The sequence below is a fragment of the Polypterus senegalus genome, chromosome 4 (assembly GCF_016835505.1).
Source record: "Polypterus senegalus isolate Bchr_013 chromosome 4, ASM1683550v1, whole genome shotgun sequence".
NCBI lineage: Eukaryota > Metazoa > Chordata > Cladistia > Polypteriformes > Polypteridae > Polypterus > Polypterus senegalus.
This window is the reverse complement of record NC_053157.1, coordinates 75081270-75095687: the sequence shown is the minus strand read 5'-3', so window position 1 is coordinate 75095687 and position 14418 is coordinate 75081270. Positions and strand designations below refer to the sequence as shown.

Here is a 14418-nt window from a genome sequence, read left to right as displayed (position 1 = left end):
ATTTTTGAAGGACTCTTAAAATGAACCCAATAACTAAACAAAGCTGTTCATGGTAAGCACTGAAAGCTACTTTTATAACAAACAGTACTGATAAAAGACGATTCTGAATTCCCACAGAGGTGAAATAACTTGTATTAGTTATTTTTGATCAAGAATATATAATCAATACTTTATTGTAAGTAGCAATATCATTGACTTTGATATTATATACATTTTGGCAGCCACAGTGAGGATTAACATCTAAGGAATAGATGGGTGAATTATTCTGTTTGCCATGTTCCTAAACTGACACATATTTGTTATAATAGTACATTGGCAATTAGTAATATCTGAGGTGTAATTTAAAAGAACACATTTAAAAATACCTCCAGCAATGAAGTTTTCAACTATATGTCTGAATATTGAAACTTTAGTTTTTATTACACACCATATTTCTATTATCTTATGACTAATGACAACTGTATAAATGTTGTGCTTTAGGGTTTGGTGGGGACCTTAAAAGTCGTAAGAGGTAAGTGCACTAACAAATATAACATTTATGATGACACAAGAGCTCAACCAATGGTGGGTTTCCAGTGTAATACAAATAGCCCAGGTGTTAGTTACTCCTTGACCACAACCTCATCATTAGGCGTCCCACATGTAGATATGTTGCAGCAGAAAGACTTACTGACCTGTTTGCAATACTCACTGAAACCAAGTGTCCTGGTTTAGCAGGAAAGAGATTATTAATTTTTTGAGACAAACTGGGAGATGTGTGCAAAAGGCAAAAAAAAAAAACAAATAAAATATAAACAAAGCAAACAAAGAATCAAAGTCAAAATTCATGCAAGAAGTCAAAACCAGGCAAGACACGATGATCAACTAGCAAAGAAAGGCAGAACATAACCCTATTGATTGTAACACAAAAAGGCGCGTAATACAGAAAAAAGCAATTGGACCCTAAAATTCAACCCTGATCATGACATTAAGGAGGTGAGCTACATTTGGTGATTTTTATTAACAAACAGAATTATACAATACAATAAAACTGACTACTCCTTATGCTGCTGCCATCTGCCTCATGCACCAGCTTTATATATCACACATGTGCAGCACTATCACAATACAGCAAATTGACCATCACATTACGATTTTCATGGCCTAGTGCTTCTTTAAATTGGGTACAGTTGACCTGAGGTTGGTCTGGACCTTTTAAAGGGAGATAGGAGCCAGCATTGCAGGAAATGGCCTGTCTGAATAGCTTCCAGCCACCAAACAGGTAAGCTTGGAGTTGGGAGGATTGGTGTAGGAAAGGCCTCACTTGCTGGGGAAAAACAGGCCAGAATAAGGTCAGAGACTGTGAATCTGAGAACCCAGGTGGAGAAGAGGACAAGCCATCCCATCAAAGAGTTAGGGAATCTGTGTTTAGGCCCAGATGATCTCAGACTTTTTTGTTTCCCATTTTGTGTTTTGATTATTTTGTAATTTCCTTGTGTTCTGTATCCTGGTATAATAAGCTCTTCTTTTATCATAATTTGGACTTCTCTGGTATTGTTTAATTGCAGAGTCTGTTCATGAGTTTCTCTATTGTTTACAAGATATAATTATATTATATAGTATTGTAGTAGTGCATAGAAAGACAAGGAAAAAATATATAGTTTTTGCAATTTAAATATCTAAAGACCATACAGTAGAATGTAATTAAAGTAATCTCTGACAGTCAATTTTTGAGAGTGTCTGTTGTCACAGTTGGCTCAAGGGGTGACACTTTTGTTAGGGCAGCATTTTAATTTTCATTTGAAAGTATTTTATCTTTAAAATTATGAAATAATAACACAAAATTTGATTGTTAAATCATTGTTAAATATGAACTGTATGAGTTCCATACATATCAAGTGCCTAATTTATATACTAACCTTGAAAACTATAAGAAATATGTTTTCATTTAAAAAATTTCAAAAATCTCAGAACTGCAATTTGCACCACTTCACCACACTGTGAGCTTCTGAGCATCAAAATGCCATATGCACTTTCAAAACCGCTTGTCAGTAACTGATACTTTCCTGATTTTTCATATATCATATTGTGCATACTGTGGTGGGCTGGCGCCCTGCCCGGAATTTATTTCTGCCTTGCGCCTTGTGCTGGCTGGGATTGGCTCCAGTGGACCCCCGTGACCCTCTGTTAGGATATAGCAGGTTGGATAATGGATGGATGGATGGATATTATGTATATAGTGTTTGCCAGATTTCTAAAGTGTTGTTAACTTATGGAATGTTATTAAGTTGTAAGATATAGCTAAAATGTCTGTTAAATGTTACTTAAGTTTGCAACATGCATGGCAGTTACCTTTTAGCTTGTAGGACAGAATTTTGAAACCCACAAGGTCTTTACGAGAGTGTAAGGGATAAGTGTAACAAGAGAGTTGCAATCTCAATAAAACTCAATAAAAATATATATTTGGGTCAAACAGAAGCAGTGTAGAATTTAAATATTACTATTTTTAACGTGTATTTTGTGTGTTTTTTTTATTTTAAGCTAATTACTTTTTAAATTTTTTTTTATTTACTATTGTGCTCGATGTTCTGAGGATGAACTGTATCATGATTATATAATGAAAGCACATCATCTCATTCCTAGTAAGGATATGCGTCACGGGGCAAAAATGTGCCTTGCCTCAGGCAGCATTATTTAATGTGCCAACCCTGTTTTTTATAGACCTACTGCATCCAAGTCATTTAATAAAAGTTCTACTTCTGAGTCATAACCTTTATAACTTACAGTCCATCCATCCATTGTCTAACCTGCTGAATCCGAATAGGATCACGGGGGTCTGCTGGAGCCAATCCCAGCCAACACAGGGCACAAGGCAGGAACCAATCCTGGGCAGGGTGCCAACCCACCGCAGGACACACACAAACACACTCACACACCAAGCACACACTAGGGCCAATGTAGAATCGCCAATCCACCTAACCTGCATGTCTTTGGATTGTGGGAGGAAACCGGAGCGCCCGGAGGAAACCCATGCAGACACGGGGAGAACATGCAAACTCCACGAGGGAGGACCCGGGAAGTGAACCCGGGTCTTCTAACTGCGAGGCAGCAGCGCTACCACTGCGCCACCGTGCCGCCCCTAACTTACAGTCTTTGTACGTTAATAGTCTTAATACAGTCAGTACAGTCTTTTGTACAGTATACTTACTAACCTTCAGAAAATGTTTCTACAAGGCAATCATTTATGCTTTTTCAGCTTAGGAAAGTAATTAGAAGTATTGGTAAAAATATTTCTGTTTTGCTTCATTTTTTCTGAAACACCAAGAACAAATATTATTAACTAAATCTAGTAATTCAAAACAAAAAAAAATATTAATTAAAGTAGTAGTGGTCATAACAATAGAATAAACTGACCTTAACCTGGTAAACAAGTTGACATCTGGGAGCATCAGATGTTTAAAATAAACATGAAATGATACAGTAAGTCTCTGAGTTATGGTTAAAAAAAGAATAAATGTAAAGTTATAAACAGAAATTTGCATGATGTTTGTACTTGTGAAAAAATACTTGGAAAAATAACAAAAGTACCACTTAGATAAACTAAGATAGAGTGGGAAAGTTGCCATGTTTAAAGAGAAATAATACAGTAAGGCTCATGGAATTGAATTTTAAGTCACGTTGCGGTTTTCAAAGTAGAATATAGCATTTTTATGTTATGAAACAAATAAACACAGTTTGTTCATTGCACTAATCAGTGGCGTAGCTAGTTGTCCCAGGCAGCACATTTTTGGGGGCGGCATTATTGACCAAAAGGCTCAGTACAATTCATGTGTAAGCAGCAGGGTTAGGAAAAATATCACCCATGAATGGAAAAAGTCAAATTCTCTGATTTTTATCGACAAATGCTTCAAAAATAAATTTCAGACTGTCCTTCTGTGACAGCATCAGACACAGCAGTTGAAATTTATGAGGCAATAACAAAAATAAACATAAGCATAAACATTACACCTATAATAATTTCTAGGAAGATAAACAACTAATTTACAATTTATAATTTTGTTTCGTTATCAATCTGAATGTGTTCTTGCTCTGCGCAGGAAACATCCTCACCTATCACTTGTACACTACACTGGTTGTGGTTTTTGCAGCGTAATTATATTAAACTAATAATCAGAACAGTGTGTCTATACTATATTCTTGTCTAGTTGATGCTTATAAATAATCATATGTGAAAAATTATTGCTGTTTCCCTATATAGGGTGGTCCAGATCTAATTATTACCTGAAAAATCCCGGACCATCGAGAAGTGTGCAAACTGACGACATGAAAAATCGTCTTTGCACTGAACTGGAATCATCCCTGCATAAATCAAAGTCATCCAGATGATCTGGATCTGCATAATTAGATCTCGACCACCCTGTATATGAATAAATCTATGCAAAATTTATCCTAATTTTTCTCTATACCTTATTTTAATTTTCTGTTTAAATAGGTTAACATATTCAGATATGTTGGAGGGTGGCAACTGAAGCACTGCCCCGCCCCGAGTGGCACAAACTCTATCTACGCCACTATTACTATATTTTGAAAAGATGATAGTTGGATCCAAAAGGTGGAAAGACATTTTATCATTGTTAAAGTTATCAGTGTCACTCAGAATGAGAGATAAGAAATCCTTGCATGTCAAACTTAATGTTTGCATCTAACACATTAGAAGGCACTTTTTTGTCACTGACATAGTTTGCACATTTCAAAGGCTGTTTCTTATCTTCAGCGTTTAATACTGAATATACTGCATTTACTCACTGAATATATTTCTTGTTTATTTTTTGTTTAAATTAAATATTTCTAAAACAGGCTAGTGATATTTTATTCACTTTCTCCCGGATAATTATTGCCTGTTTTATTTCTTCTGCTTTCACTGACTATACAACTGCAAGCAACAAAGCAACAGAAATTAATTTAGGTAAAGGTGTCCTGGCAATGAATAAAGAAAATGAAATTGGTAGAACGGAATTGGTAGAATACTGTTTCTGTCCATTTATTTTCATAATTAAAAAACAGCAATCTATACTGCTTTTCCAGAAAAAAAAAAATCATGGTTTTAGTATAAACAATTCAAACATTTAACTATGCTCTTTGAAAGTATTTAGGTCACTCTCTAATGTATTAGTAATTGTTGCAAAAGGAAATACAACTACATTCCTTTTTCCATGCTGTCATGCGACAGTGTCCTGTCCAGTTCTATAGTAGATGAGACTCTCATTCATTCATTAAAGGCATTAGATGGTTGCTTTTTGCAAAGTGTTACTTTGATTGATAAATTGTCAGTTGACCCTTTAACACCAGTTTGAATCTTTAACACATGTACTAAAAGGCTTGACTGAAATTGTTATAGGTTAGATTTAAATTGGTCCATGTCACTATTTGCCTGCATGTAGCAGAATGTTGTGCAAAGCCTTCTTCATGCCACTCTATGACAAAAAGGACTGGAACTGACCAGGTGCTGATATTTATCAGCCATAATGCATCCGACATTATTTATTAAGAAATAAAATGTAAATGCTGCCTGCTATAAATTTGCATATCACAAATATCATTATTAAAAACTTTGGGCCCTTTAGTGTGAAGGTCATAAATCATCAAAAAGTGTTGTTGTTGTGAAATATTATATAACTTCCAAGAAATCAAGCTACAGATACTCCCACAGGATCAATCCAAATGTTTTTAGCAATGATATTAATTGTTTTCCTGTTTTAGCTAGGCCTCACAAGCTTGGCCAGAATCTTCACCATCCCATTCAATTCCGAGCAACCAAATCTGCTGCCAGTACTGGTATCACTGTTTGGCAATGCCTACTGGTTTACTGTAGAAAACTTTAATTTACATTACATTTGTATTTATTTATTTTATAGATGTTTTATCTAATGTGACTTGCAAAAGAGGTCAACAATTATCAAGATAAACATGAGTCTGGGGGACTGTTTAGGAGAAAGTATTACAGGAAAAGATTACAAAATTGATCATCACAAGTGAAGAGCTCAGAAAAAAGAACAATCTAGTTGCAATTTCTCGGTTAAAAAATCTATTTGCTAAAATAGGCCGAAATTAATGAAATAAGAGAGTCTTCTAACACTTCTTAAGCACACTGATAGTTAGCATGTTCAATGGAGGTGGGTGGCTCATTCCACCAACCACAACCTACAAACTAAAAGATTCTAGACTGACATTTGATTCCAAACAGAGGTTTCATCACCAAATGCCAACCATCAGCAGACCTGAGTGGTCCAGAAAGAAGAAAGGATCTCATAAGTTTCTCCAAGGTGGGCCCACTACCCAATCCGGCACAGAGAAGCACTGGCACAATTGCAAAACACACAGGACTTTTTATTTTCTTTTCCCTTGTGGGAAACATCTTCCCCATTTCCCACAAGCTAAACACATTCCCCAAGAACAGCACACAATACACAAATCTACTTCTCTTTTCTCTTCCACTCCTCCCGGCAAGCTTCATCTCCCTCCTCCCAACTCTGGCTCTTGGAGTAGTGTCTGCTGGCTCCTTTTATAAGGCACCCAGAAGTGCTCCAGGTGCTCGATGATGCATTTCCGGCAACACTTCCGGGTGTGGCAGAAGAGCTGGAGAGAAGGGCTCAGCAGGAGATGCAGCATCCCCTGGCAGCGCCCATGGATCCCAACAGGGTTCCATGAGCTCCGTGGGAGTCCGAGGCACCGCTGCAACCCAGGGGTACTGCCACCTAGAGCTTCGGGGGAGGTAATACTCTGGCCAAGCTTCCTTCCCCGGTCCTTCCAGTGTGAAGGCATCCCAGCCGCCCGCCACAATGTATATAAGCTGCTCATCCATTGACTGCTCTGCAGGCAAGCATCAAGGATTTAAACTGATTATGTGCTCTTACAGGAAGTCGTTGTAGTGATTTGAAAAGAAGGTTTACATGTGTGGGTGAAGACCAGACATGCTCCTGAATTTTGATTCATCTTCAGTAGCTTAGTGACATACAGTGGTGTGAAAAACTATTTTCCCCCTTTCTGATTTCTTATTCTTTTGCATATTTGTCACACAAAATGTTTCTGATCATCAAACACATTTAACCATTAGTCAAATATAACACAAGTAAACACAAAATGCAGTTTTTAAATGATGGTTTTTATTATTTAGGGAGAAAAAATCCAAACCTACATGGCCCTGTGTGAAAAAGTAATTGCCCCCTTGTTCAAAAATAACCTAACTGTGGTGTATCACACCTGAGTTCAATTTCCGTAGCCACCCCCAGGCCTGATTACTGCCACACCTGTTTCAATCAAGAATCACTTGAATAGGAGCTGCCTGACACAGAGAAGTAGACCAAAAGCACCTCAAAAGCTAGACATCATGCCAAGATCCAAAGAAATTCAGGAACAAATGAGAACAGAAGTAATTGAGATCTATCAGTCTGGTAAAGGTTATAAAGCCATTTCTAAAGCTTTGGGACTCCAGCGAACCACAGTGAGAGCCATTATCCACAAACTTGCTCATTGCAAGTTAACGCAAATGCTTGATTGCAGTTATTGCTGCTAAGGGTGGCCCAACCAGTTATTAGGTTCAGGGGGCAATTACTTTTTCACACAGGGCCATGTAGGTTTTGATTTTTTTCTCCCTAAATAATAAAACCATCATTTAAAAACTGCATTTTGCGTTTACTTGTGTTATATTTAACTAATGGTTAAATGTGTTTGATGATCAGAAACATTTTGTGTGACAAACATGCAAAAGAATAAGAAATCAGGAAGGGGGCAAATAGTTTTTCACACCACTGTATACCAGTACTCCTGCCAGCAGACAGCTGTAGCAGTCCAGACATGACAGAACCAAATCCTGGACCAAAAGTTTTGCTGCACACTCTGTTAGATTCAGTCTGAACCTGTGAATATATACTGTGACAGATAGAGGGTGCTATCGTCCACTTGAACCCTCAGACTATACACCAGACACCAGATAAAAGTCCAAAATAATGACTTTTTATTAATACAAAGTGCACAAAGCACCCTCCACTCCACAATACTCATAAATAACACAATACAATACTCAATAATCACTCCCAGACACGTTGCCACCCTTCCACCAAGATCAGCTCGTCATTTGAGGATTTCCCACAATCCTTTATAGTCCTTGACCAGGAAGTGTTTCGCTCTCTCTGTCATGTGACTAGGAACACTTCCAGGTCAGATAAAAAGTCCTTCTTCTTCAACCCGGAAGCATGTCATTCCTCTTGTCCATGTGACTCGGACGTACTTCTGGGGTGTAGGGCAAATAGTCGCTGTTCCTCCCTGCAGCACCTTCTAGCAGCCCCCGTGGTATCCAGCAGGGCTGTAGAGGAAAACTCCAATGTGTATAATTCCCTGCTGGCATTCGGGGCACCTCCATGCTGCAGGGAGGGCTCCACCTGGCAGCGTGGGGGTATTGGCCGGGATGAACAGCCGACCATATATTACAATACATATATGGATATATAGAGTGATTTAGGAAGACCATAAAATGGTCCCTGAAGGACAGCTGGTTATCAATCAACACCCCAAGATTGCATACAGACTTGGCATGTGTTAGCGATAATGATTCATGCTGCATAGAAATGGACGAGACTGGATAACAAGAAAGTTGAACTGGAGATGATGTTTCCTTATTCAGGTTGCAATATCAGTGAGCCATACAGGTGGATAGTTCAGTTGAGATTACTCTAGCATCATCATGTCTAAAACATTTCAGAAGAATGTTTCATATTTATTGGAAAAAATATTGCTGCACATCCATGGAGACCCAGATAATCACTGCACTGTCAGCGAACTGAGCACTGCAAAAAATTAACCCCCAGGACCAGCTAATGAAACAAAGTGAAAGCTAGAAAAAGAGGATCTTTTACCAAAAAATCTAAACAGTAACCAGAAATGATAGTTAAATGGAATAGCAAGATTCGTGTAACCAAAATAACTAAGAGAGACATGGACACATTTTTAGCTGTTAGTTTATAGAAGTCATGGAAGCTGAATGAAACACGCAAGGGTTTTGTGCTGGATGCCTAATACAAATGCTATTAAGACACCCCTGGTGAATCCAACCTCAGCAGATTATTCAGTTATGAGAATTATGCAGTACTTTACGTTTGAAATATAAGGGAACAGCACAGCAAATCTGACATTGCATGCAAAATTTTATCTGTTATTCATCTATATATGCAAAAATATTACTTGCCTGTACCTATTCAGGAAGGTATTATATGTACTGCATATACTGTAAGACATTTGCACCGAGTGTGTCTGTTTGGTAAGGATTAGCGTATGAGGCTGCTCAAGTTCTGTTGCTTCTGATAGAACAGAGTTCCAGTTACAGTAGAAGAAGCTACACAAGACACAATGGTAGGGCCAACCTGATTTAATTGTTACCTCATGCTACATGAAAAGCATAGACTGGAGTCAAGTCTTATGTAGTCCATGGCACAGCCAAAACAGACTTTGCCAGGAAACGTAGTAAATATATCAGTGTAAGAAAGCTAACTCAGTGGAAGAATAGATAGCCATTTGCACATTACCTTGACATATTGTAGTTTGAACTTAAAAAATGTAATTGTAAACGTTTCCTCTTATTTTTCTCTTTTGCTTTTTATTCAGCTATACCAGTAACTCTACATTCTTTTGAAAATGTTTGGTTTCTCATCTGTTGAAGTGTCATATATTATACTTTAGTTTGCTATTTTGAATTTTATTGCTTTGCAAAGGACATTGGCACAATGTGGTTTAGTAAACGAGTCTCATAAAACCAAGGCTAATTGATGAATGATTTGTGCTGCATTTTGATGCACTGTGTAGTGCTGCTGCCATACAGCCCCAAAGCATTAGGCCCAAAACCAAGAGAAGAACAAGCCTGTCTATTTGTATGTTCATCCTGTGTTCTTATGTGAATTATGTCAGAATTCTAAAAACATGTTCAATAAGGTAGTAAATCTAAACAGTCCATAAGTTAATGTCAGCATGTATTAATGTACTCTGTAATGGATCTCATTCATGGTTTGCTTCTAACTTGCATCAGATTTTGTTCACATTGACTCTGGACATAGTATCCTACATTAATATTTCTAAAATGAAAGAATGTATTATTATTGCTATGACATTTCACTTTGTTATTGTGAGTTATATTATACTTTTATAAATCCTATTACAAAATGTGGTATTTGCTGTGAAAGGTGTTATATAAAACAAATGTTGCTTGACCAACAACTAAATAAAATGTAAAATATATCCAACTATGTATTTATAAATCTTCTTAATCATCCATCCATTATCCAACCCGCTAAATCCTAACTACAGGGTCACGGGGGTCTGCTGGAGCCAATCCCAGCCAAAACAGGTTGCAAGGCAGGAAACAAACCCAGGGCAGGGAACCAGCCCACCACAGGGCACACACACACACCCACACACCAAGCACACACTAGGGACAATTTAGAATCACCAATGCACCTAACCTGCATGTCTTTGGACTGTGGGAGGAAACCAGAGTACCCGGAGGAAACCCACGCAGACACGGGGAGAACATGCAAACTCCATGCCTAACTGCAAGGCAGCAGTGCTACCCGTTGTGCCACTGTGCCGCCCTCTACTTAATCATGTTCATCAAATTGCAGTAGCCCCATATGATGCATAGATATAATTAACAAATTAACAGATCTCTTTTTATAGAAAGTACCAAAGGCCAATCTCATGTTATCTAACCATATAGTTAGATCTACATTTAAATAAATTAGAATTTTTTCCTTTAAAGTTAGCAAGATATATCAGAAAATGATCAAGTGGCATTACATTTTGTTCTGAAGAGTGCAGTATTGACTACGGATGTAAGAAACATTTTTGAAACTGCAAATAATTTTCACTGTAAGAATTACAGTTGTCATGTAAGCTGATTTATATCACCTTGCACACATACTGTATATAGTAACAATTCTTGGATTGTAGAAACTTTATTTATGTCTTTTATTTGTTGCTTTATTGCAGGAGGTCAAAGACGACAGAAGTCGGTCTCGGTTAGATTCCATGGTGCTGCTGATAATGAAACTGGAGCAGCTTGACAAGGATATAGAAAATGCTCTTAGTACAACTTCATCAACCTCAAACACCCCCAATCTGAAAAGAAGACCTGTGCCAGTGAGTATTTCCAAAATGCAAATTTCAGTTCTCCTAAAATCAGATTTAAACAAATGCCATAAATTAAAGTGGTATTTCACAAACAAATGCCTGTCCAATTAATATACCACATATTCAAAAACTTAGGTATTGGTTTTAGGTATTGATGTATCATTGCTCTTTAACCAACGATGTGTCCATGAATATTAGAGGAATAAATTATGACAAATAATTATAAATACTTGCTGTGTAAGCCAGCACGGGGTCCTAGAAGCTATTGAAATCGTCAGAAAAAAATATTGAAATGTACAGATGTCAGGTAATTGAAAGGAACTACTCTGGGCATCTCTCTACTAGGAGGTTTTGTTTTGCCGACGTGCTTGCCTCACTTGTGCATTAGCAGCTAAACAAATGTCTTTCTTTGAAGGTTTCGTTTTGCCGATGTGCTCGCCTCGCTTCTGTAATAGCTGATAAGCGTGTTACCCTCTCTTCGGATGTTTTGTTTTGATGACGTGCTGGCCTCGCTTGTGTATCCTTGGAGGCGGAGCCCTTAGCCTGACTCCACCTCTCACTTCCGGGCTGGACAGACACACACACTTCCACACATAAACGTTTATATATAAGATATTATTTTCATATCAAAAATGTTAATGTTAAGTTAAATCATGTTATATTAAAGTCATTCATATATGCAAATAGTTTTTTTATACACACATTTCAGGTATTCTTTTAAATTTTGCTATGTACTGTACATAAAGTTAAAAAAAATTTTTTTTTTTAAATCAAATTGCCAAGAATATTCTCAGCATAATCTCCACTTAATGCTTCCATCATTCTTTAGTTTACTGATGCACTGCTTTCACACTGAACATGTTAGTATTAAAATTGTGACTCAGTGGTGTTGCCATTCTGCAGCATCAGTCAATGGCACCTAAATTCCAGGAATATTCCAGCAATATTTCATTATCAGTCATCAAGTATATGCTTACATTTGAGTAGAAATTAAATCCAAATGAGGGAGAAATGTTTTTATGTGTAGTAAAATGGATGTCTTCTAACCACGAATTAAATCATTTGTTAAACCACCAGTTGATCAACATTATTTAGAAGATATGTTCGTTATTGCCTAATGGGGCTGAGCGGTCTCGTGGCCTCAGAACCCCTACAGATTTAGTTTTTTTCTCCAGCCATCAGGAGGTATTTTTTGGTTTTCTGTCCTCCCTGCATATCGGACCTTACTTTATTCTTTGTTAATTAGTATTGCGTCATTTTTATATTTTTTCTTTTTTTTCTTCATCTTGTCAAGCACTTTGAGCTACATCATTTGTAGGATAACGTGCTATACAAATAAATGCTGTTTTTATTAACAAGAGCTGCAAAATAGAGTTTGAAACAATATTACAAGTAACATTTAAAGATTTCCAAAAGTTCACATACAATAATTGCTGTAACCCAAGAAGTTTATAGCTTTAACTAAGTAGGTACAAACTAGAAATACATAAGTAATGTGATTCATTAGCAGTGCCAACATTTCAGAACAATCCTGTCATCTGATTTATTATTTCATACCAGACTGATACAGACTATAATCTATCTATCTATCTATCTATCTATCTATCTATCTATCTATCTATCTATCTATCTATCTATCTATCTATCTATCTATCTATCTATCTATCTATCTATCTATCTATCTATCTATCTGAGGGAGGGCTAGGAACCTTACCCAGATAAGACATCCTTTGAGGACAGAGAGAGAAAGCTTGCACAGGGCTTTGTCTCACACAGAACTCCCACAGAACATCTTGGGAAATGCATAATACTTTATTACTTATTTTACAGAAAAATTTTTCAAACTTTTTAGCAGAATGATAGTGAAGCAACAGTACTACATTTTAAATCACAAAACAATTAATTTTAACTGAGTTTGAAGCAAGTATTTACATTATGTCAACCTCATGCTTAAACAAAGTACAGTTTTTGATAGTAATACAGTAACTTACTTTATATTGTCTTTGTACCTTCAAAGTTGTACCAGATCAGCTAAAATCTACAATTTTATTAAACTGTGAAGAGATTTCTTCACTTTCTGCATTCTCTACGATAACAAGTTATTATTTTAATATTGTCACTTTATTTTTCTTATCACCTCCACCATCTCTCATTTCTGCTGGATGCATGTTTCAGAGGCATACTGATGGCATGAAAATGGTTGGTGGTTTAATTGGTTGCTGCTCTCTCCACAATTAATCTTTTAATATTTCACTTTAATATCAATTGAGAAAAAAATATTTAACTACAGGACAAGTTTTGAAGCTTTTGAAAAAATGTAATGTATGGTAATCTGAACTGGCCTACCATTAGTGAGTGCAAATTAGTGAAATTTGAGAACAACAGAACATGAGTAAAATAACATACCTTAACAGCTATATTTACTTTCCATTTTGAGAATTCTGAAGAAAAAATAATTAACTGTCTGATTTAACAGACTGATAGGAAACTGAACATCCTTTAAATATAAGACAATTGTACTGTAATTGAAATCAGTTTCAACTTTAGCTTTTGTCAACAACAACAGCAACATTTATTTTATAGCACATTTTCATACACAGAATGTAGCTTAAAGTGCTTTGCAAGATGTGAAAGAAGTAGTTATAAGAAAAGAAAAAACTAATTAAATTAGGCTAGTAGTAAAAAATAAAATAATATGAGCTCATATAACGTAGATATATAATTAGTAGAAAAGTGGAATACTTATATATTATATCATCTCTAAAGATGAGTCCAGTAATAATGGCACATGACTATGAGGACTGAAAAAACAGCAACAACAACAACAAAACAAAATCTGTAGGGGTTCCAAGGTCAACCTAGAATAAATGTGCTTAAAGCATTTGTGATTGTTTCCAGGCTTTGTCCCAGAGGATTCGACATAATATGTCCCATGGATAGCTGGGGCACTCGCCTTCATTCAAGCACCACAGGAGGCTGCACAGTGCCTTGATCCGGTGGTGCTGGTACAAAACACCACCACAGAAAGACTGGAAAAGTAAACATAGAAGAGATTAAAAATGATTGCAAACCCCTAAAGAATATGATAATTCTGCGCATGTATAGGAGTACAACCAACATGTACCTAAAAAAGCCAAGTTAAAAGAGTGAGATTTTAGGAGTTTTTTTGTAAATATTTCACAGTATTAGCCTGGTGTATCTCTGTTTGTAAATATTTTTAGATTTTTGGTGCATAACAGCAAAAGGCCACCTCACCACTTCTGT

At 36.6% G+C, this 14418-nt stretch overlaps 1 protein-coding gene across 1 annotated transcript in view; it reads left to right on the top strand.

Annotated features, from left to right (window-relative positions):
* LOC120527467 (rho GTPase-activating protein 7-like) overlaps positions 1-14418 on the top strand; it is a 349930-nt gene that overhangs the window by 95763 nt on the left and 239749 nt on the right. The window contains exon 3 of the mRNA XM_039750907.1: positions 11014-11163. Within this exon, the coding sequence (XP_039606841.1) occupies positions 11014-11163 (150 nt within the window). The remainder of the gene's footprint in view (positions 1-11013; positions 11164-14418) is intronic.